At 44.2% G+C, this 25,757-nt stretch overlaps 1 protein-coding gene across 4 annotated transcripts in view; it reads right to left on the bottom strand.

Moving 5' to 3' along the window:
* FYCO1 (FYVE and coiled-coil domain autophagy adaptor 1) overlaps positions 1-25,267 on the bottom strand; it is a 120,580-nt gene extending 95,313 nt beyond the window's left edge. For 3 of the 4 annotated variants that reach the window (XM_038759973.1, XM_038759985.1, XM_038759991.1), the window contains exons 1-2: positions 25,206-25,267; positions 3,082-3,256 (exon numbers count right to left, since the gene is read on the bottom strand). In XM_038759973.1, coding sequence (XP_038615901.1) covers positions 3,082-3,136 — 55 coding nt within the window. In that variant the 5' untranslated portion in view covers positions 3,137-3,256; positions 25,206-25,267. Of the gene's footprint in view, positions 1-3,081; positions 3,257-8,100; positions 8,209-25,205 lie in introns of those variants that run through there. The other variant, XM_038759979.1, reaches the window with a different exon arrangement.
* Between the last annotated feature and the right edge of the window lie 490 nt (positions 25,268-25,757).

Raw genomic sequence — 25,757 nt, 5'->3', positions numbered from 1 at the left:
TTCACTTCTCTGTGCCTCAGTTACCTCATCTGTAAAAATGGGGATTAAGACTGTGAGCCCCACGTGGGACAACCTGATCACCTTGTATCCCCCCCAACCCAGCGCTTAAAACAGTGCTTTGCACATAATAAGCGCTTAACAAATGCCATTATTAAATAGCACAATTATCATCTCATAATATTATTATTTCATAATATATTATAATATGTTAATATATAATATATAATATACATTATATAATATAATGATTATAATTTTAATCATTTTTAAGGGAAAAAGAGCAAAGGCTTAACAAATGCCATTATTAAATAGCACAATTATTATCTCATAATATTATTATTTCCTAACATACTATAATATGTCAATATATAATATATAATATACATTATATAATATAATGATTATAATTTTAATCATTATTAAGGGAAAAAGAGCAAAGGATTAACAAATGCCATTATTAAATAGCACAATTATTATCTCATAATATTATTATTTCATAATATATTATAATATGTTAATATATAATATACATTATATAATATAATGATTATAATTTTAATCATTATTAAGGGAAAAATAACAAAACATTTTCCTATTCCATCTCCCTGCCTTGGGAACCAATAGAACGACTCCTTCCAAAATAAGATTTTTCTCTCTGAGGGCAAGTCATTCTGTATCCTTCCCAAAGACTGACTTTGGACATTTAGAAAGACTGACTTTGGACATTTAGAAAAACTGACTTTTAAAAAATGACATTTGTTAAGTACTTACTATGCTACATGCTGCACTACACACTGGGGAAGACACTAGTTAATCAGGTTGGACACAGACAATGTCTGACATAGGACTCACAGTCTTAATCCTCATTTTGCAGATGAGGGAGTCACTGCCCAAGATCATACAGCAGACAAGTGGCTGAGCTAGGATTAGAACCCAGGTCCTTCTGACTCTCGGGCCTGTGCTCTATCCACTAATCCATGCTGCACTGCATTCATCCTTAAATGTGAACCCACTTTTCATTTAGAAATTTGCACTCGAGTGTAATGAGGATCCATGCAGGAAAGTTGAAGAGTGCCTACAGAATGTCTGAAACCTGAGTGCAGCCCATTTAAATGCCACAGGCTCTCAAGTTTCCACTTTCCTCCAGCTTAGACAATGACCAAAGACCTATAAATCAATCAGTGATATTTATACCAAGAAATACAGAGTTGGCAAACATGTTCCATATCTACAAGGAGCTTACAGTCTAGAGGGGGAAGAAATGACCACCCTGTAAAGCCACATAAGAACATGGGCAGCCCAGAATTTTCAAATCCAAGACAGGCTCAAGTGAAAATTTGGCTGGGTTCGGTCAGACTCTGGGCGTATGTTTGTTTTTTGGCTTCATCATCATCATCATCAATCGTATTTATTGAGCGCTTACTGTGTGCAGAGCACTGTACTATGCACTTGGGAAGTAAAAGTTGGCAACATATAGAGACAGTCCCTACCCAACAGTGGGCTCACAGTCTAAAAGGGGGAGACAGAGAACAAAACCAAACATACTAACAAAATAAAATAAATAGAATAGATATGTACAAGCAAAATAAATAAATAAATAAATAGAGTAGCAAATATGTACAAATATGTACAAACATATATACATATATACAGGCTTTGGCTTTGTTTTATGGTATTTATCAAGTGCTTACTATAATAACGATGGCATTTGTTAAGCGCTTACTATATGCAAAGCACTGTTCTAAGCGCTGGGGAGGATAGAGGGTGACCAGGTGGGGCTCACAGTCTTAATCCCCGTTTTACAGATGAGGTAACTGAGGCAGAGAGAAGTTAAGTGACTTGACCAAGGTCACACAGCTGACAATTGGCAGAGCGGGGATTTGAACCCATGACCTCTGATTCCCAAACCCATGCTCTTTCCATTGAACCATGCTGCTTCTCTAATGTGCCAGGGGCTGTACTAAGAGCTGGAGCAGATACATGGCTGGACACAGTCTCTATCCCACCTGGGGCTCAGATTCTTAATCCCCATTTTACGGCTGAGGTAAATGAGGCACAGAGCATCATCATCATCAATCGTATTTATTGAGCGCTTACTATGTGCAGAGCACTGTACTAAGCGCTTCGGAAGTACAAATTGGCAACATATAGAGACAGTCCCTACCGAACAGTGGGCTCACAGTGTAAAAGGGGGAGACAGAGAACAAAACCAAACATACTAACAAAATAAAATAAATAGAATAGATAGGTACAAGTAAAATAAATAAATAAATAGAGTAATAAATATGTACAAACATATATACATATATACAGGTGCTGTGGGGAAGGGAAGGAGGTAAGATGGGGGGGATGGACAGGGGGACGAGGGGGAGAGGAAGGAAGGGGCTCAGTCTGGGAAGGCCTCCTGGAGGAGGTGAGCTCTCAGTAGGGCCTTGAAGGGAGGAAGAGAGCGAGCTTGGCGGAGGGGCAGAGGGAGGGCATTCCAGGCCCGGGGGATGACGTGGGCTGGGGGTCGATGGCGGGACAGGAGAGAACGAGGTACGGTGAGGAGATTAGCGGCGGAGGAGCGGAGGGTGCGGGCTGGGCTGGAGAAGGAGAGAAGGGAGGTGAGGTAGGAGGGGGCGAGGTGATGGACAGCCTGGAAGCCCAGGGTGAGGAGTTTCTGCCTGATAAGAGTTTCTGCCTGATAGGAGCCGTGAAGTGACTTGCCCAAGGTCACACAGCAGACAAGTGGCAGAGCTGGGATTAGAACCCAGGTCCTTCTGATTCCCAGGCCTGTGCTCTAGCCACTAGGCCATGTTGTGTTCCCTTGTGTTCTCCCAGGTAGGGTGGAGGGCAGGGGAGGAGGCCTGATGTGGAGGTTACAGTGTTGCCACGCGTACAAAGTGTAATTGTGTCTCTGTGGGCAGCCCATGAGGCAAACATGTGGGTCCAAGTTGAAACTCAGGCTCCTTTCTGGCTCCATTCATACCTGCTGCAAATCCTAACACCAGGTCAACCAGGCTAGGCAGCAGATTTTTGGCCCACTCAGGGCTTGACTCGCTGCCCTAAAAATCAAAACCCAAAGACGCAGCACGGTACCTTGCAAGTCTCTGATAATCCTTTGGATCTGACCCTCGGCACTTGTTGAGGCCATCTTGGATTCTCAAGCAGCCACAATTGTTCCAGCTCCTCCCCTGTTCTAATTCCTCACCGCACCAGAAGAAAGGAGCAGCAGTTCACGTCCTCATTGACTGGAGCTCATTCTTCAGTGCAACTGAAATTTGGGAAGAGAAAGAACAAATTGTAAACCTTTGTTTACAAATGAAATAGCCTTAACCAGACAAATCATGGATCAAGAGAACTTAAAAAAAAAAAGATTAAAAGAAACACAAGAGAATTGATACTGATGTCCTTTTGTAGTACATTTTAGCTTTGTCTCTCAATAATCTCTTGGATTCATTCATTCATTCCATCGTATTTATTGAGCGCTTACTGTGGGCAGAGCACTGTACTAAGCGCTTGGGAAATACAAGTCGGCAACATATAGAGACGGTCCCTACCCAACAACGGGCTCACAGTCTAGAAGGATACTTGGATACTTCAATTACTCTGTGTCTAGGCCTTATTGCGGTCTCTCTCACAAAAAAAATCTCCCTGCGGTCCGATTTTGCTTTGCCTCCCTCCAACCATGGGTCAGCCAAGGCTTAGGGTTAGCAAGATCCAGCTAACAGTATTCTTCTGGGTTTTTTTTTCCTTTTCTCTTCTCTCCAGGGAAGCAACTTTGGGAAACAGAAGGCTGAGATGAGAAAACCACACAGTAATGTAAAATTCTCCACTGCAAAAGAAGTCGATTTATACAGTTTTTAGTTGTGAGTTGCTTGTGACCTAGCCATTTATGACTGTTAGAAGTAGTCAAGAGACACTTTAACCAACAGGTAAAAAGAGCAGGGGCTCCTTCCCTTCCCACCCCTGCCTCAGTGGGCCCTTCTGACAATAGGGGGGCTCCCCATGACCATCTAGAGGGAGCAAATACTGCTGCCTAGGGAGATCATGGAAGCTACCCAGACAGTATCCCACTCGTCCCAAAGCCTGGACTGCAGTCACTGCTTTAAGTTACAAATAACCCGGGCAGTGGGGAGAAGGAGAAAAAGCAGAGAAGGCCCGGGGGACGAGGAGGAGAGAGGGTATGAATAAACTTTGTTCTGGATTTACACTGGCCTAAGATCACCAGTACCTTAATCTGGCTTTGCAATTAGTCTGCGTGGAGAATTCCTATAATAAATCAATAAATCACATTTATTGAGCACTGTACTAAGCACTTGGAAGAGTACGATATATCAGAGTAGGTACAGTAGGTGTCCACAACAAGCTTACAGCTTTGAGGGGTGAAAGAGAGGAAAAAGTCGGAGATTGGCTTCCCTACTAGCATTTGCAAAGGGTGGCAAAACACCCTTTCTTTGCCAACCCTTTTTTTTTTTTTACAACTTCTTGATGGAGAACTGGCCCATCCAAGATATTCTGTGCTTGAAGAGATTAATAACATCCCACTAATAAATTAATTAATTAATTCAATCGTATTTATTGAGTGCTTACTGTGTGCAGAGGACTGTACTAAGCCCTTGGGAAGTACAAGTTGGCAACGTCTAGAGACGGTCCCTACCCAACAACGGGATCTCAGTCTAGAAGGGGGAGACAGATACCAGACCAAAACAAGTAGACAGGTGTCAATGCCATCAGGATAAATAGAATTATAGCTATCTATACATCATTAATAAAATGGAGTAATAAATAAGTATGAAAAATGGAGTAATAAATCTGTACAAATATATACAAGTGCTATGGAGAGGGGAAGGAGGTAGGGCGGGGGTGATGGGGAGGAGGAGAGGAAAAAGGGGGCTCAGTCTGGGAAGGCCTCCTGGAGGAGGTGAGCTCTCAGTAGGGCTTTGAAGGGAGGAAGAGAGCTAGCTTGGCGGATGTGCGGAGGGAGGGCATTCCAGGCCGGGGAAGGACGTGGGCCGGGGGTCGACGGGCGAGAACGAGGCCCAGTGAGGAGGTTAGCGGCAGAGGAGCGGAGGGTGCGGGCTGGGCTGGAGAAGGAAAAAAGGGAGGTGAGGTAGGAGGGGGCGAGGAGATGGACAGCCTTGAAGCCGAGAGTGAGGAGTTTGAGAAGCCGAGAGCGAGAATGCTCGTTCTGCATTGTGTATCCACAGGATCAGTTCCCCCTAAATGGGTTGCGTATGTCTGAGTCATTGCCTCATGATGGTGATCCTTGACTCCTGGGTCCTGTCTAACTGCATCAGGCACCCTTGGAAGCAGCCCCTTCACTCTGACTCATCTCCACATCCACTCCATTCCTGTCGGAACACATTTTTGAACACTCCCACACTTGAAGTTTCCTGGAGCTTCTGGAAAGGATCCAGCTGGTTTCAAATAACAAGAACCCAGCAACCAATTAGAAATTTTCCTAATACATGCTTATCACTGTGTTTTCCTCTCTTTCTCTCTCTCAGACCCGCCGCCCTCCCCCCCCCCCCCCCAAAAAATAGTGCCTGGGCCTCCTTCAATCCTCACCCACCCTAAAAATAATTACACACAGATTCCTATGAGGATCTGGCAAGCCAGAGCTGAATCACTGAGGTCACATACTCTAAATCCTATTTTTGGCTCAATCTCACAGGCCTACATTGCCAGTTTGACTCTATGCACACGCTGCTTTTCCAGCATGTTGAGAAATTGCCCATCTAGGATCAATAATCAGTTATTCCCCATAACGGGAGCAAGAGAGGGCCCAGAAATATGGAATCCACATATTTATCCCGAACTTAAACGTATTTCTAGTCAGTTATTTCAACTTCCTGCACCACACCTTTTTGCCTTCAAAGGAAAACTCCCCTTACCTCCCTTTGTCTGACCACTGTTGGTCTGGGTACTAATGAACAAGGAAATAGGAAGAAAAAAAAGACTGTGGGAGAGAGAAGAGGCTTAGAAAATTCACAAACTAGGTCATCATTTCTTCACTAAATTGAGTTTGCTGGTCCTTCTGAGTCCATGAGTGTCTATTCTTTAGCCTGCAGATTGATTGTCAACAATTGCAGTGTGATCAAATGCTAGTCCCTTTCTAATTGCAGACTTGTCCTCAGGACAAAGGGTAAAAAACACACAAAAAAAACGTTTTTTCTTTAAGAATATTAAAATGCAACTGGTGCCACCTAAGAAGATGATCATTAGAAGTCTTACCTGAAATTTTTCACTGAACCACTTTTTTGATTCTGCATTTCCAGGTTATGAATTGGTGCCCAATCACAAATCAATCAATGGCATTTGAGCACTTATTATGTGCAGACCACTGTACTAAGGCTTGGGAGAAAGCAACACAACAGAGTTGGTGGGCACATTCCTTACCCTCAGTGAGCTTACAGATGAACTATTTCAACTTTACCAGTTTCACAAGAGGCTTTCCAAATAGCTTGCATCTACCCCAGCGCTTAATATAGTGCTTGGCACACAGTAAGTGCTTAACAAATACCACAAATATTATGATTATTACCATTATTATTAATGCTGCATTGCACATCACGCCCACATTGTAACTCCCAGGAACTGCTTGTTTTGAATTTAGGTCACTGATGAATACCTGCCAGTTTGGCTTCTGAGTCAAGAAATGGCTTAATCACTGAATTGGTGTGATTTTCAAGGAGGCCCTTTGATTTACCCACACTATATCTTTTGCGGGGAAGCTGTTTTCAAAAAGTAGAAATGATTACCAGCCATCCATCATTCTGTACCTACGGCCCTAAGAGTTCTGTGAGTCCCAGGTCACACGGGGTGGGCTATTTTGGGGTTTTCACTCCACAAAACACTGTAACCACTTGAGTCTCTATGCATACTCCCCAACCACTGGAAGTGTTAAGTAGCCTCTCACTGTTGTGTATTTCACAAGGGCAGTCCCGGACAGTTTCTCAGAACACTAGGCCTTCATTAGCTGTAATTCAGCATTCCTGACACCCACTGAATATAATGGCAGCGACACTGAAGTAGCCTGGCTCACAGCACCACAGCTTAGTATTTATTATTACGATTGTTACTATTATGGTATTTATTAAGCGCTTACTATGTGCCAAACACTGTTCTAAGCACTGGGGTCAATTAATCAGGTTGGACACAGTCTCTGTCCCATATGGGGTTCACGGCTTAATACTTTCAGGAAGAAGCCTGCCCTAACACAAAGCTATACATAAACTCAGTTCTGCCAAAATGTGTTTTCTCTTCTCTTTTAGCTAAAATGTGATAAGCAAATTAGGGAACATTCTTCTAAATGCTCACATCTGTCTGGGTTCAACGGGAAATGATGCGAGAACGTGAACAACGTCAGTTACGGGTGAGCACTCCCTTGAACGTTTTCCTTAATGTTGGGTTCTGTCAGAACACACTCTCCGCACTATAGGAGAACTGAGTATACCATCACAGAAGACATACGAGGATCAGCCAGCCCCATACGGTCCTTACTGTATGACAGAGAAAGGGAAAGAGCAAGACACTTTTCCATTTACCCACAGGAGGATTTTGGAGGAGTATAATTGAACATCCCTAAGAGACTTCTATTTGGGTTCAAACAAATCCATAAGGCTTTCTGAATTTCCAGGTTCTCCCTTCCTGACAAGCAGACTCTTTGAAAATATAACTAATTATTTATTAAATGCCCTTAATCTGGACTCAGCTACAGCCCTCCGACCCCAAATCCGAGACAAAACCTGGACCATTAGACTAGCATCTTTGCCCTGTGGAGATTTCTTCCCGAGAATGACAATGAAAAACTTTGTTTAGTTCAGCCCCTGCCCTTCCATCCCCAAAAAGGAAAAGGATGGCACTTATCAACCAAACGCAGAATCCCTAGCATCATCATCATCATCAATCGTATTGATTGAGCGCTTACTATGTGCAGAGCACTGTACTAAGCGCTTGGGAAGTACAAATCGGCAACATATAGAGACAGTCCCTACCCAACAGTGGGCTCACAGTCTAAAAGCAGAAAGAAAGCAGAAAGAAGACGACAACTAAAGAGAACATACTACACATTCAGGTACTGTCTAATGGGACATGAAACCACGCAGGGTGTACCTTTTCGGACTCTGAAGGCCTGGAGAGATTCAGTGCTTTTTCCAACCTGTAGGTTTGGTCGTCGGAAGCATATCCCATTTGAACCGAGTCCCTTTCCAGTCCACCAGGGAAGCGGCCTATCTTTGAGGTCAAGAACACGGATCTCCCATGTTCCGAGAGAAGGTGCCTCCCTGCGAACGCCAGAACGGCCTGCCGACTCCAAGTGAGATGTTCAAACAGCACGGCCAATGCTCATTGAGTGACACAATCTCCCGGATCTATAATTAGACAAGCTCACTGACTGCCAAACGAGATCCACTCCCCACAACATAACTCCTCCGGCCCATCCTGGTGTGCCTGTCTGTCTCTCTCCCGGTAATTGGGCCTTGTGACTGTGTCTCAGGCCTTCCTGATATCTCCTTCCAAACCTTCCTCTCGCCCGCCTGGGAAACTCTCCTGTGGGACGGAGTGACCGCACCTATGCGGTCACAGGCTGGGAATTCCACAACTAAAACCCCCTGACCTGGGCCAGCACGGCGAGGAGGGAGCCATGAACGTAAGCCTTTGTTTCCCAGACCTGGAAGTTCGCCAACTGCCTTTGGAAAAGTTAAAGATGGAAGGAGGGAAAAGACGATGAAGTCTGCAATTTCTTCTATCTGTAATTTATTCATTTTAATGCCTCTTTTCCCCTACAGATCGTAAGCTCGTTGTGGGCATGGAATGTGTCTGTTTCTTGTTATATGTGCAGTCCCCTGTGATGACATGCATGCAAAGATTTTCTGTACAAAACCCCTTTATGGTAATAATAATAATAATGATGGCATTTACTAAGCGCTTACTACGTGCAACGCACTGTTCTAAGTGCTGGGGAGGTTACAAGGCGATCAGGTTGTCCCTCAGGGGGCTCACAGCCTTCATCCCCATTTTACAGGTGAGGTAACTGAGGCCCAGAGAAGTGAAGTGACTTGCCCAAAGTCACACAGCTGACAATTGGCAGAGCCGGGATTTGAACCCATGACCTCTGACTCCCAAGTCCGTGCTCTTTCCACTGAGCCACGCTGCTTCTCATTTATGGTGTTAGACCAACAGGCTGCTACCAGGGTAGGCACCACTGTAGCTGTGTGGCTTAGTGGGAAGAACACGGGCAGGATGTGGGTTCTAATCCCGGCACCGCCACTTGTCTGCTGTGTGACCCTGGGTAGGCCACTTAACTTCTCTGTGCCTCGGTTACCTCATCTGTACAATGAGGATTAAGACTGTGGGCCCCATGTGGGACAACCTTGGTTACCTCATCTGTACAATGAGGATTAAGACTATGAGCCCCAAGTGGGACAACCTAATTACCTTGTATCTACCCTAGCACTTAGAACAGTGCTTGGCACATAGTAAGTGCTTAACAAATACCATCATCATCATCATCATCATCGAGGCCCTACTGAGAGCTCACCTCCTCCAGGAGGCCTTCCCAAACTGAGCCCCCTCTTCCCTCTCCCCCTCCTCACCTCCTTCCCCTCCCCACAGTACCTGTATATATGTATATATGTTTGCTCGTATTTATTACTCTATTTATTTATTTTATTTGTACATATTTATTCCATTTATTTTATTTTGTTAATATGTTTGGTTTTGTTCTCTGTCTCCCCCTTCTAGACTGTGAGCCCACTGTTCGGTAGGGACCGTCTCTATATGTTGCCAACGTGTACTTCCCAAGCGCTCAGTACGGTGCTCTGCACACAGGAAGCGCTCAATAAATACGAATGACCGAATGAATGAATGAAAGCCATCAATTTTCTGTTGAATGAATGAATGAATGAATCATAAGAGCCATCAATTTTCAGGCCAATCATCTTAGGTGGTTCCTCGGGAGTAGCAGTTGTATCGCTTGAGCGCCCATTGGGTGCAATGCACTGTACCAAGTATCTGAGAAGTGCAATAGAAAGAAGAGGCAGGTTCTCTGCCCTTGGGGGAGGCAGACATAAAAACGTTTATACGGAGAGTAGTCAGAGTAAGTCCTCGAACACACGACTCAATATAAGGTACTCAAAAGGGCTCAGGATGAGCATAAATTCATGCTGGAGATGCCTGGGAGGCTTGTACGATTTGTAGTACCGGGAGTTAATCAGAGAGGGCTTATTGGAGGAAGGCTTAGGATCATATTGAATGTGGGGATTCACTGAGAGGGAAGGGACGGCGTCACAGGCCAGAGGAAACTGCATCGGAAGGGGACAAAGGCGAGGGAAGTGAGGGTGAGGTACAATTAGACAGTTGGCTTGGGAAGAGTGGTGAGTGAAAAACGAATGAGTGGACAGCATCATCATCAATCGTATTTATTGAGCGCTTACTGTGTGCAGAGCACTGTACTAAGTGCTTGGGATGTACAAGTTGGCAACATATAGAGACAGTCCCTACCCAACAGTGGGCTCACAGTCTAAAAGACAAGAAGCTAACCAAGGTGGGGCAAGAACCCTGAAGCAGAATATGAGATAATTTTCCTTCAAACAGGGACCCAGGAAGCTAGTGGGGCTGGGCGGATTTGAGGAGCGGAGAGCTCTCTCCCTTTTTAGCACTTAGTACAGTGCTCTGTAAGCGCTCAGTAAATACAAATGAATGCTGATACCCCATGCAGCAGTGTGTACCACTGATTGGAGGGGAGAGAGGCTGGAAGCAGTGAGGAGGCTGATGCCACATGACATGCCTAGAACTTGGACCAGGTGGGAGCTGTTTGTGTGGAGAGGAAGTGGTGAGTTCAGTTAGAAAACTTCACCACTGTTAACCCAGCCCTGGCAGGTATTCCCCTACTTTAGGCTGTTTCAGCCTTCGGTCCGCAGCAAAATATAGGTCAGACTTTGGGGAAGAGGGGGGAAAGGAGTACAGAATAGAGAAGTAGTGTGACAAATAGCTAAAAGGATCAGGGTCCCCGTTTTGCTACCAAGGACAATTAAAGATTCTGGACGTAGTTTCTCGGGAAAGGGATGTCTACATCAAGACAGCCCTGGGAGAGCGAGGCAAAGTTTCACTGTACTTGAAGATCAATTGAGAAGTCAAACCTCGTCCTTTCTGAACAGCAAGAAGTGAGAAGTGAAACAGAGCAAGGAATCAAGCATAATGTCAAAGTTGCGGACCTTGGAAACAGGGAAGAAAGACGGGGAGTGTAGTTTTTGGACTATTGAGTTTTTGGCCTATTGGGCTATATGTTGCCAACTTGTACTTCCCAAGCGCTTAGTACAGTGCTCTGCACACAGTAAGCGCTCAATAAATATGACTGATGATGATGATGATGATGATGATTGAGCTTGAGGTCCCGGGTGTTAGAGGAAATGTGAGAGTGGGGCTATGGGAAGAAATCAGGAATAGCAAGATAAATCATCAGAGAGTGACTGGTGGAACATGGCTGCTGGGGAGGAAAGGAAAGTGGAAGCGAGTGATTTCAGAAGGTAAGGGATGGGGGGCAGAGACATACAAACAATAGGAATAATCATCATGTTGGTATTTGTTAAGCGCTTACTATGTGCCAAGCACTTTTCTAAGCACTGCGGTAGAGACAAGGTAATCAGGTTGGCCCACCTAGGGCTCACAGTCTTCATTCCCATTTTCCAGGTGAATCTCCAAAGAGAGGGTAGATTTTGAAACGGGAAATCTCATCTTGAAAAACAAAAATGGATGTAGGAGCAGGAGGAGTCGGGGAGGAAAGGCTGAAACTTTCTGTAGTTTGGGCCATTTAATGGCTTCAATTTTTTCAATCAAGTAATTGGTCAAGGAGAAATAATACCAATAACAGTAATAATAACAAAAACAATACTGATAACAGTGATATTTGTTAAGCAGTTACTACGATACTATAGAGAAGCAGCGTGGCTCAGTAGAAAGAGCACGGGCTTGGGACTCAGAGGCCCTGGGTTCTAATCCTGACTCCGCCACTTGTCAGCTGTGTGATTTTGGGCTAGTCGCTTAACTCCTCTGTGCCTCGGTTACCTCTGCTGTAAAATGGGGATGAAGATTGTGAGCCCCCCGTGGGACAACCTGATCACCTTGTAACCTCCCCAGCACTTAGAACAGTGCTTTGCACATAGTAAGCGCTTAATAAATGCCACTATTATTATTATTATTATTCTCTGTGCCTCAGTTACCTCTGCTGTAAAATGGGGATCAAGACTGTGAACTCCAAATGGGACAACCTGATAACCTTTTTATCTATCCCAGCTCTTAGAACAGTGCTTGACACATAGTAAGTGCTTTACAAATACCATCATCATTATTATTATTATTACTACGCACTGGGGTAGATACAAGACACTCAGATCCCTCCACGGGGCTCACAGAGCAAGTAGGTCTGAAAACTGAACCCCCATTTTCCAGATGAGGGAACTGAGAAACAGAGAAGTTAAATGACTTCCCTAAGGTTACAAAGCAGGCAAGTGGCGGAGGCAGAATTAGAACCCAGGTCCTCTGACTCTTAGACCCGTGCTCTTTCCGCAAGGCCACGCTGTTTCAAGTAGTAATATAAATAGTAGTAAGTGTCAGTAGTAATCAGTAGTAAGTATCAATAAATCATCATCATCATCATCAATCTTATTTATTGAGTGCTTACTGTGTGCAGAGCACTGTACTAAGCGCTTGGGAAGTACAAATTGGCAACATATAGAGACAGTCCCTACCCAACAGTGGGCTCACAGTCTAAAAGGGAGAGACAGAGAACAAAACCAAACATACTAACAAAATAAAATAAATAGAATAGATACGTACAAGTAAAATAAATAAATAAATAAATAGAGTAATAAATATGTACAAACATATATACATATATGCAGGTATATATATATAAATACGACTGATTGATAGTATTGAAAGCACAGGGGGAGTTAAAAGTATAGATAATTGGTGAGGGTAATGGGCTTGGCAGGCGATGAAGGAGAAGTAATGGGGCAGAAATAGAGAGGACAGAGTTAAAACGAGCAAATATCTGAAGTGGCCGAAGTCAACCTGGTGCCTAGATACCGAGGCATGAGAGAAATGTATTAAGGAGGTGGCAAAGAGTTCCACCAAGACAACTTGCAGCCTGGATTTTCTTAAAAAAAAACAAAAACAACCAAACAACAAAATAAAACCAAACACATCTCCCCACTCCTCAAGAACCAATTAATCAGTCGTATTCACGGAATGCACACTATGTGTTGAGTAATAATCATAATAATAATAATAATGGCATTTATTAAGCGCTTACTATGTGCAAAGCACTGTTCTAAGCGCTGGAGAGGCTACAAGGTGATCAGGTTGTCCCACGGGGGGCTCACAATCTTAATCCCCATTTTACAGATGAGGCAACTGAGGCACAGAGAAGTTAAGTGACTTGCCCAAAGTCACACAGCTGGCAAGTGGCGGGGCTGGGAGTACTATCCTAAGCGCTTAGAAGAGTACACTACAACAGAATTAGCAGACACGTCCCATGCCCGTATCGAGCTGACAGCCTAGAGGGGGGAGAAAGACATTAGTATGAATAAATACGCAATTTCGTGGTTCTGTGGAAAGAACACGGGCTTTGGCGTCAGAGGTCATGGGTTCAAATCCCGGCTCCGCCAACTGTCAGCTGTGTGACTTTGGGCAAGTCACTTCACTTCTCTGGGCCTCGGTTACCTCATCTGTTAAAATGGGGATTAAGACTGTGAGCCCCCCATGGGACAACCTGATCACCTTGTAACCTCCCTAGTGCTGAGAACAGTGCTTGGCACATAGTAAGGGCTTAATAAATGCCATCATTATTATTATTATTATTATTAAGATAGACAAGACTGGGGCACAGTGAGTAAACTGACGCTAAAGGAGCAGAGCGTGTGGAACGGCACACTATAGTAGGAGATTTATTAGGTGAGGTAGGATGGGGCAAACTGACTGAGTGCTTTAAAGCCAGTGGTAAGGATGATGATGGTGGTATTCGTTGAGTGCTTACTATGTGCAGAGCACTGTTCTAAGTGCTGGGGTAGATATAAGGTGATCAGGTTGTCCCACGGGGGGCTCACAGTCTTAATCCCCATTTTATGGAGGAGGTAAGTGAGGCACAGAGAAGTGAAGTGACCTGCCCGAGGTCACACGGCAGACAAGTGGCAGAGCAGGATTGGAACCCAGGTCCTTCGACTCCCAGGCCCTTGGTCTATCCACTATAGGCCATGCTGCTTCCACGGAGTTTCTGTTTGATGCGGTAGTGGAAGGGCAACTAATTGGCGTTTTTTGAGGATTGGGCAGATATGAACTGAGCGTTTTTGTTGATAAACGATTCGTGCAGCAGAGTGAAGTACGGACTGGAGTCGGGAGCGACAGCAGGCTAGGACCTGTATATATGTATATATGTTTGTACATATTTATTACTCTATTTATTTATTTATTACTCTATTTATTCAGACTGAGCCCCTTCCTTCCTCTCCCCCTCGTCCCCCTCTCCATCCCCCCATCTTACCTCCTTCCCTTCCCCACAGCACCTGTATATATGTATATATGGTTGTACATATTTATTACTCTATTTATTTATTTATTATTTATTATATAAATAATAAACACAATAAATATTTATAATAAATAAATATAATATTATTTATATTATTTATTATTTATATTATAATAAATATAATACAATAAATTATTTATTTATTTATTTATTTTGCTTCTACATTTCTATCCTATTTATTTTATTTTGTTGGTATGTTTGGTTCTGTTCTCTGTCTCCCCCTTTTAGACTGTGAGCCCACTGTTGGGTAGGGACTGTCTCTATGTGTTGCCAATTTGTACTTCCCAAGCGCTTAGTACAGTGCTCTGCACATAGTAAGCGCTCAATAAATACGATTGATTGATTGATTGATTTTACCTGTACATATCTATTCTATTTATTTTATTTTGTTAGTACGTTTGGTTTTGTTCTCTGTCTCCCCCTTTTAGACTGTGAGCCCACTGTTGGGTAGGGACGGTCTCTATATGTTGCCAACTTGTCCTTCCCAAGCGCTTAGTACAGTGCTCTGCACACAGTAAGCGCTCAATAAATATGATTGATTGATTGATTGATGGGGACGTCAGCGAGGAGGCAGATGCAGTAGTCAAGACGGAATCGGATGCTGCTTGGGACAGGAACTGTGTCCAACCCGATTAAGTTGTATCTACCCCGGCGCTTAGAACAGTGTCTGGAACATATTAAGTACTTACCAAATACCATAATTCTTATTATACTGGCTGGGCCGAGCCCTGGAGTTTTATTTAGCTCAGGATCCTGGTCCTTGGCAGGCATTTGAGTGTGCCTCCACAGATGGACACCTTCTCCCCCTAGGCACCTCATCATCATCATCAATCGTATTTATTGAGCGCTTACTGTGTGCAGAGCACTGTACTAAGCACCTCATTTCTGTCCTCACAGCACCCGACTTTTTGAAGAATGTCCATCGGAAGAGAATACAGAATACCTCAGCCAACCGCAAACTGGAGTTCATAGGAGACTTTTCACACAGTTAACCTGCTGGCCAGCTATAAAAAAATAAGGGGGCTACTTGGCTGAGTGATAAAATGATAATGACGACTGTGGTATTCATTCATTCAATCATATTTATGGAGCGCTTACTGTGTGCAGAGCTCTGTACTAAGCGCTTGGAAAGTACAATTTGGCAACAGATAGGGACTTACTATGTGCCAAGCACTGTTCTAAGCATTGGGGTAGATACAAGATGATAAGGTTCCCCAAGGGGCCAAGATAATCCTGGTTTATCTTGGGGTTTTTTTGTTTATTAAGCACTCTCCCCATCTGGCCTGTAAGCTTATTGGGGACAGGGAATGTGTCTGTCCATCCCCCCCATCTTACCTCCTTCCCTTCCCCACAGCACCTGTATATATGTATATATGTTTGTACATATTTATTACTCTATTTATTTATTTATTTTACTTGTACATATCTATTCTATTTATTTTATTTTGTTAGTATGTTTGGTTTTGTTCTCTGTCTCCCCCTTTTAGACTGTGAGCCCACTGTTGGGTAGGGACTGTCTCTACATGTTGCCCATTTGTACTTCCCAAGCGCTTAGTACAGTGCTCTGCACATAGTAAGCACTCAATAAATACGATTGATGATGATGATGTTTATTGTTGTATTGTACTCTCCCAAGTGTTTGGGGGATACTCTATTTATTTTACTTGTACATATCTGTTCTATTTATTTTATTTTGTTAATATGTTTTGTTTTGTTCTCTGTCTCCCCCTTCTAGACTGTGAGCCCACTGTTGGGTAGGGACCGTCTCTATATGCTGCCAACTTGTACTTCCCAAGCACTTAGTACAGTGCTCTGCACACAGTAAGCACTCAATAAATACGATTGATTGATTGATTTGGTACAGTGCTCTGCACACCATAAGTGTTCAATAAATACGACTGACAAAGGATTGAATGAATTTACTATATGTCAAACATTACTCTAAACACTGGGGAAGGTACGAGTTGTTTAGTTAGGACACAGTCCCTAGCGCTTAGTACAGTGCTCTGCACACAGTAAGCGCTCAGTAAATACGATTGATTGATTTGGTACAGTGCTCTGCACACCATAAGTGTTCAATAAATATGACTGACTGAAAGGATTGAATGAATTTACTATATGTCAAACATTATTCTAAACACTGGGGAAGGTACGAGTTGTTTAGTTAGGACACAGTCCCTAGCGCTTAGTACAGTGCTCTGCACACCATAAGTGTTCAATAAATACGGTTGACTGAAAGGATTGAGTGAATTTACTATATATCAAACATTATTCTAAACACTGGGGAAGGGAAGAGTTGTTTAGTTAGGACACAGTCCCTATCCCGCATGGTGCTCACAGCCTAAGTAGGGGGGAGAACAGGTACCCCCATTTTACAGTTGAGGAAACTCAGGCACAGAGAGCTTGAGTGACTTGCCCAAAGTCACAAAGCGCGTAATTGGCAGAACCAGGATTAGAACCCAGGTCCTTCTGACTCCAAGGCCTGTCCTCTCTTCTTTCCAGTCCCCATCCCACATAGGGCTCACAGGCTTAATTCCCATTTTACAGATGATTAAAAATAATAATAATAATAATGATGACATTTATTAAGCGCTTACTATGTGCAAATCACTGTTCTCAGCGCTGGGGAGGTTACAAGGTGATCAGGTTGTCCCACGGGGCGCTCGCAGTCTTAATCCCCATTTTACAGATGAGGGAACTGAGGCCCAGAGAAGCCAAGTGACTTGCCCAAAGTCACCCAGCTGACAACTGTTGGAGCCGGGATTTGAACCCATGACCTCTGACTTCCAAGCCCGGGCTCTTTCCACTGAGCCACGCTTTTAAAGTCACAAATGTTCTGGAACAGCATCTTAGCCCCACTTTAGCCAGAGACACAACGCTCAGAACTGCTTCTGCAAGGGTTCTCCTCACTGTCACAAACAAGAATACAGGAAACAACCTGGGCGAAGTACGCAACAGAAGAGCGTGCCAAGCTAATTAAGGTGTCTGGTGAGCCTAACCTCAAAAGAGTTGTTAAAAGACTGGCAGAAGGAGGAAATGACTGAGTTAAGACGACAGGATGGGGCACAGGGGCTGCTGAATTATTTAATTGGTGACAAACCATCTGGAGGCTGGGCTCTAAATACCCCTTACCACACACCACTTTACCTAGAACCTCACCACATTAACGCTAAATGGGCCGTCTAGAAAAGATGTATATATGAGGCGGACTCATGTCTGAAGTATGAATTGGTTCTACTTTGAAGCAAAGACAGGAATCAATCGATCAAAGGTATTTATTGAGTGCTTTCTCTGCGCAGCGCATTGTCCTAAGCGCTTGGGAGAGTATCATACAAGAGTTGGTAGGCACGTTCCCTGCCCATGGAGAGCTTACAGTCTAGACAGAGAGACGGGTGTTAATATAAATAATTTACAGATCTGTACAGAAAGCTCTGTGGGGCTGAGGGGGGGGAGGGGGATGCCGAACGCGTAGAAAGCACAGATCTGAGTACATGAATGTGATTAATATAGACTACGAAGATCGCTTCTACCCATCACTCTAAGCTATCCCGTGAATAACATTTTAAATACACGGTTAAAAGCACCAAATTAGGAGTCAAATTTGATGGATGATGCCCAAATCCACCTTTCTAGCCCTGGCTTGTCATCTCCTCCGCAATCTGCATGTCCTCCTGCCTTTAGGACATCTCTCCAAGGATCAATCAATCAATCAATCGTATTTATTGAGCGCTTACTGTGTGCAGAGCACCGTACTAAGCACTTGGGAAGGACAAGTCGGCAACATAGAGAGACAGTCCCTACCCAACAATGGGCTCACAGTCTAAAAGGAAGTCCCGCTGGCATTTCAAGTTAAAAATGCTGAAAACTGAGCTCCTCACCTTCCCTCCCAAATCTTCTCCTCCACCAACCTTCTCATTCCAGCTGACAACCCCAGTATCCTCCCCATCTCTTAAACCAGAAACCTTGGCATCGTCCTCTTTCAACCCCCGTATTTTTCTGTCTGTCTCACCGACTAGATTGGAAGATTCCTGTGGGCAGGGCTCATGTCTACCAACTCTACTGCTCCACTGTATTATCCTAAGCACTTAGAAGCGGAATAGCATAGAGGATACAGCACGGGCCTGGAATCAGAAGATCATGGGTTCTAATCCCAGGCTCCGCCACTTGTCTGCTGTGTGACCTTGGGTGAGTCACTTCTCTGAGCCTCATCTGTAAAATGAGGACTGAGACCGTGAGCCCAACATGGTAATAATAATAATGGCATTTATTAAGCGCTTACTGTGTGCAAAGCACTGTTCTAAGCGCTGGTACAGGGACTGCGTCCAACTCGCTTTGCTTGTATCCTCCCTGGCACTTACTACAGTGCCCGGAACATAGTAAGTGCTTGGCAGGTAGCATCATTACTATTATGATTACGGTATTCCTGAGCAGACTAGGCACTCAATAAATACTAGTAAATAATGACGGACTGATCAGTTAAGGTGATTTCCTCATTAGAAATGTGTGAATTCATTATGTACTGTAGAGCAAACATTTTACCATGCTCTTTGCATTTTAAGAACAAAATAAACCCAAATTCGGGGAAAAAAAACAAAAGAAAGTCTTTCTAAAAATCACATCTCCGCCAAGAATCAATCAATCGTATTTATTGAGCGCTTACTGTGTGCAGAGCACTGTACTAAGCGCTTGGGAAGTACAAGTTGGCAACATATAGAGACAGTCCCTACCCAACAGTGGGCTCACATCTAGAAGGGCGTGACAGAGAACAAAACCAAACATATTAACAAAATAAAATAGAATAGATATGTACAAGTAAAATAAATAAATAAATAGAGTAATAAATATGTACAAACATATCATCATCAACAACATCAATCGTATTTATTGAGCGCTTACTATGTGCAGAGCACTGTACTAAGCGCTTGGGAAGTACAAATTGGCAACATATAGAGACAGTCCCTACCCAACAGTGGGCTCACAGTCTAGAAGGACGTGACAGAGAACAAAACCAAACATATTAACAAAATAAAATAAATAGAATAGATATGTACAAGTAAAATAAATAGAGTAATAAATATGTACAAACATATCATCATCATCAACATCAATCGTATTTATTGAGCGCTATGTGCAGAGCACTGTACTAAGCGCTTGGGAAGTACAAATTGGCAACATATAGAGACAGTCCCTATCCAACAGTGGGCTCACAGTCTAGAAGGGGGAGACAGAGAATAAAACCAAACATATTAACAAAATAAAATAAATAGAATAGATATGTACAAGTAAAATAAATAAATAAATAGAGTAATAAATATGTACAAACATATCATCATCATCAACATCAATCGTATTTATTGAGCACTTACTATGTGCAGAGCACTGTACTAAGCGCTTGGGAAGTACAAATTGGCAACATATAGAGACAGTCCCTACCCAACAGTGGGCTCACAGTCTAAAATGTATATGTATATACATATATACATATATACAGGTGCTGTGGGGAAAGGAAGGAGGTAAGACGGGGGGGATGGAGAGGGGGATGAAGGGGAGAAGCACTTCCCCAAACTACACAATTAGGATGCTAAACACTCTGATACTCCCAATCCCTGCCCCACAGCACTTAACAATCTTACAATCTACCATTTCTGCTGCTTCCCCGCTCTGTAATTTATTTTATTGTCTGTCTCCCCCACTAGATAGAAAGCTCCTTCGGGACAGAGATCACGTCTCCCAATTCTATTGTATTGTACTGTCCTAAAAACTTAGTATAGGGCTCTGTAACAGTCGGCGCTCAAATGCCACTGATTGAAATCAAAAATCTAGTCTAGATGGTGTCCTATTTTAGTGGCATAACTATTTGGAATGATTTACGAGAGTGGTCTTATTTCCCCAAATTCTAGGCAGCAGGACATCTCAAAAAAATGACCTTGTATCTACCCCAGCGCTTAGAACAGTGCTCGGCGAAATAGTCAGCGCTTAACAAATACTATTATTATTATTAATTATAGATTCAAAACTGTAGCTCTCTGTGGGAATACAGTTTCCAGGGAGTAAAAAGAATCAGATGAAGAAACTCAGATTCTGAGAACATGTGGCAACGAAGTCCTTGTTTCCAAATTTGTCCATCTTCACTCACCCACTTTCAAAAGGAAAAATATGAGTCCCAAGATAGTGTTTAATTCGTATTTTTGCCCCTACTTCACTTCTGCTTCAGATATAGAGGCACATTTGACATACCCTGAATATCTATTTTACTGGAATAGGAAGCTGTGGCAGAACTAAGCTAAAAACTGACCACTATCTAAACAGTCAGAATTTTGGAGAAACGGGGGCTGCAGGAAATGTTCTAGTTAGGAGAAGACGACTCATAATTTAAACTCTGGGATCAGAGGCTAAGATCCCAGCTCTGCCAACTGTCAGCTGTGTGACTTTGGGCAAGTCACTTAACTTCTCTGGGCCTCAGTTACCTCATCTGTAAAATGGGGATTAAGACTGTGAGCCCCCCCTGGGACAACCTGATCACTTTGTAACCTCGCCGGCGCTTAAACAGTGCTTTGCACATAGTAAGTGCTTAATAAATGCCATTATTATTATTATTATTATTATTATTATCCCTCCGGGTGTACTGAACAGGTGCAAATAGCCTATCCAAGTTAGAAGATACAACTAAAATTGAGGATAGTTCAATAACTATTTTTAGTTCATCTATTAAACTTTGTCATATCCACCCCCAACGCATAGTACAGTGTCTGGCACAAAGTAAGCGCTTAAAAAATATCATTATTATTATTTAAAGAGCTTTTGGATAGAGCGTTCGGGGCTTCAGGTTGTAGCTAATTTTTTTCAAAAACTGTAGTTCACACTCGGCATTTAATGCAATTTAAATTGAAACTCGTTTTCATTATTTGTTTAGTATTGGGTCGACTTAAATAGATAAATAACGATGTCTCCAGAAGATCTCAATTACCTCACCACCCTGGCCGCGGAGAGGCCCGGCACCAAATATGGCTCTCGCGCACACACACAAAGCAAGAAAAGCAGTGTGTCTTAGTGGAAAGAGCCCGGACTTGGGAGTCTGAGGTCGTGGGTTCTAATCCTGGCTCTGCCACTCATCAGCTGTGTGGTCTTGGGCAAGTCCCTTAATTTATCTGTGCCTCAGTTCCCTCGTCTGTCAAATGGGGATGAAGACTGTGAGCCCCACGTGGGACAACCTGATTACCTCGTAGTGGAAAGAGCCTGGGCTTTGGAGTCAGAGCTCATGGGTTCAAATCCCGACTCCACCACGTCTGCTGTGTGACCTTGGGCAAGTCACTTCACTTTTCTGAGCCTCAGTGACCTCATCTGTAAAATGGGGATTATGACAGGTAGCCCCCCGTCGGACATCTTGATCACCTTGTATCCCCCCAGCGCTTAGAACAGTGCTTTGCACATAGAAAGCGCTTAACAAATGCCATTATTATTATTATCCCAGTTCTTAGAACAGTGTGTGGCACAAATACCAAGATTATTATTATTATACAAAAACTTCACTTCTCTGTGCCTCGGTTCCCTCATCTGTAAATGTGAGCCCACTGTTGGGTAGGGACCGTCTCTATGTGTTGCCAACTTGTACTTCCCAAGCGCTTAGTATAGTGCTCTGCACACAGTAAGTGCTCAATAAATACGATCGAATGAATGAATGTGGAAGAAGACTACGAGCCCCAAGTGGGGCACCCTGATTACCTTGTATAATAATGATAATAATGACGGCATTTGCTAAGTGCTTACTATGTGTCAAGCACTGTTCTAAGCGCTGGGGGGGATACAAGGTGATCAGGTTGTCCCACGGGGGGCTCACAGTCTTCATCCCCATTTTACAGATGAGGGAACTGAGGCTCAGAGAAGTGAAGTGGCTTGCCCAAAGTCACCCAGCGGACAAGTGGCAGGGCCGGGATTGGAACCTATGACCTCTGACTCCCAAGCCCGGGCGCTTTCCACTGAGCCACGCTGCTTCTTTTTCCGGTGCTTAGCACATAGTAAGTGCTTAACAAATATTATTATTATTATTATTATCATTATTATTATTATTATTATCATTATTATTATTATTATTATTACAGGGTCTGGCGCACAGTCGGGGGTTAACAAGCCCCATAACGACAACAAAAAAAGGCCCAGCCTCTGCAGACATATCTGGCTGGGGGATTTATGGCTCCCGGAACTAGGTGCGAGGAAGGGAACAAAACATGGGCCGCACCACAACGACCGACACCTGGCCAAGGTGGCCTGCGCAGAAGGATGATGATGATGATGATATTTGTTAAGCGCTTACTATGTGCGAAGCACTGTTCTAAGTGCTGGGGGGATACAAGGTGATCAAGTTGTCCCACAGGGGGCTCACAGTCTTAATCCCCATTTTACAGATGAGGGAACTGAGGCACAGAGAAGTTGAGAAGCAACGTGGCTCAATGGAAAGAGCCCGGGCTTGGGAGTCAGAAGTCGTGGGTTCAAATTCCGGCCCTGCCACTTGTCAGCTGTGTGACTCTGGGCAAGTCACTTCTCTGGGCCTCAGTTCCCTCATCTGCAAAATGGGGATGAAGACTGTGAGCCTCACGTGGAATAACCTGATCACCTTGCATCCTCCCCAGCGATTAGAACAGTGCTTTGCACATAGTAAGCGCTTAACAAATGCCATCATTTTGCTTAGTACAGTGCTCTGCACACGGTAAGCGCTCAGTACCAATGGCTGACTGACTTCCTTCCTTAATATGAGTCAGTATTTAATATTCCAAAAAATACATTGGAAGGGGGACAAGTCATTGTTATTAGGTCTTATTAGAAGAGTATTATTATTAGAGAAGCAGCATGGCTCAGTGGAAAGAGCACGGGCTTTGGAGTCTGAGGTCATGGGTTCAAGTCCCCGGCTCTGCCAGCTGTCAGCTGTGTGACTTTGGGCAAGTCACTTCACTTCTCTGGGCCTCAGTGACCTCATCTGTAAAATGGGAATTAAGACTGTGAGCCCCCCATGGCACAACCTGATCACCTTGTAACCTCCCTAGTGCTTAGAACAGTGCTTTGCACCTAGTAAGCGCTTAATAAGTGCCATTGTTATTATTACCATTAAGTGACTTGCCCAAAGTCACACAGCAGACAAGGGGCGTAGCTGGGATTAGAACCCAGGACCTCTGACTCCCAAGCCCAGGCTCTTCCACTACTTAGCTGTGTGACTTTGGGCAAGTCACAACGTCTCTGGGCCTCAGTGACCTCCTCCGTAAAATGGGAATGAAGACTGTGAGCCCCCCCGTGGGACAACCTGATCACCTTGTAACCTTCCCAGCGCTTAGAACAGTGCTGTGCACATAGTAAGCGCTTAATAAGTGCCATTATTATTATTACTATTAAGCGACTTGCCCAAAGTCACACAGCAGACAAGGGGCGGAGCTGGGATTAGAACCCAGGACCTCTGACTCCCAAGCCCGGGCTCTTCCACCACTTAGCTGTGTGACTTTGGGCAAGTCACTTCACTTCTCTGGGCCTCAGTGACCTCACCTGTGAAATGGGGATGAAGACTGTGAGCCCCCCATGGGACAACCTGATCACCTTGCTTAGAACAGTGCTTTGCACGTCGTAAACACTCTGTTCTGTGTCCTTAGTACAGTGGTGTTAGAGAAGCAGTGTGGCTCAGTGGAAAGAGCCCGGGCTTTGGAATCAGAGGTCATGGGTTCAAATCCGGCTCTGCCACTTAGCTGTGTGACTTTGGGCCAGTCACTTCACTTCTCTGGGCCTCAGTGACCTCAGCTGTAAAATGGGGATTAAGACTGTGAGCCCCCCATGGGACAACCTGATCACCTGGTAACCTCTCCAGCGCTTAGAACAGTGCTTTGCACGTAGTAAGTGCTTAATAAATGCCATCATTATTAGGAGAAGCAGCTTGGCTCAGTGGAAATCAATCAATCAATCGTATTGATTGAGCGCTTACTGTGTGCAGAGCACTGTACTAAGCACTTGGGAAGTACAAGTTGGCAACATAAAGAGACGGTCCCTACCCAACAGTGGGCTCACAGTCTAGAAGAGAGTTTGGGCTTTGGAGTCAGAGGTCATGGGTTCGAATCCCGGCTCCACCACATGTCTGCTGGGTGACCTTGGGCAAGTCATTTAACTTCTCTGGGCCTCAGTTCCCTCATCTGTAAAATGGGGATGAAGACTGTGAGCCCCGCCGTGGGACAACCTGATCACCTTGTAATCTTCCCCAGCGCTTAGAACAGTGCTTTGCAAGCAATCAATCGTATTTATTGAGCGCTTACTGTGTTCAGTGCACTGTACTAAGCGCTTAGGAAGTCCAAGTTGGCAACATATAGAGACGGTCCCTACCCAACAGTGGGCTCACAGTCTAAAAGTAACATAGTACATAGTAAGTGCACATAGTAAGCGCTTAATAAATGTCATTATTATTATTAATAATAATGATAAATGCTATCATTATTATTATTTCCACTGAGCCTTAGGAACTAGGCCGCAGAGGCAGCAACAAGTGACAGGGGAGGGGGCTGAGGCGAGAGGAGGAAGAGGAGGGGACGCCATGGCTGCGACTGCCTCTCCTCCTCTCTTCTCTTTTCTCAGCCCCTCGTCATTCCCGAGCCGCGCAACTTACGAGCCCTGGGGTCCATAATGGGGCAGAATCAGTAACTTTGTGGTGGGCGCCTTCAGCCATGACAGGGAGGACGACAAGGAGACTACAACTCCCGTGATGCTTCGCGCTGCAGCCGCCATTACGCGCCCGCCTCCTTAACCCTCTCTGGTTTCTAAAAATAAAAGCAATAATAATAATTATTATTATTATCGCACTCGTCGAGCCCTTACGATGTGCTAAGCACCCCTCTAAACAATGGGGTAGATACAATCTAATCAGGTCCCTGTCCCCCCCCCCCCCCCCACAATGGGCAAGTCACCTCACCTCTCCGGGCCTCAGTTCCCTCATCTGTAAAATGGGGATGAAGACTGTGAGCCCCACGAGGGATGATGATGATGATGGTATTTATTAAGCGCTCACTATGTGCCAAGCACTGTTCTAAGCGCTGGGGGGATACAAGGTAATCAGGTTGTCCCACAGGGGGCTCACAGTCTTAATCCCCATTTTACAGATGAGGTAACTGAGGCCCAGAGAAGCGAAGTGACTCGCCCAAAGTCACACAGCTGACAGTTG

The sequence above is a fragment of the Tachyglossus aculeatus genome, chromosome 2, assembly GCF_015852505.1.
Source record: "Tachyglossus aculeatus isolate mTacAcu1 chromosome 2, mTacAcu1.pri, whole genome shotgun sequence".
Classification (NCBI taxonomy): domain Eukaryota; kingdom Metazoa; phylum Chordata; class Mammalia; order Monotremata; family Tachyglossidae; genus Tachyglossus; species Tachyglossus aculeatus.
This window is presented reverse-complemented; position numbering and strand designations above follow the sequence as displayed.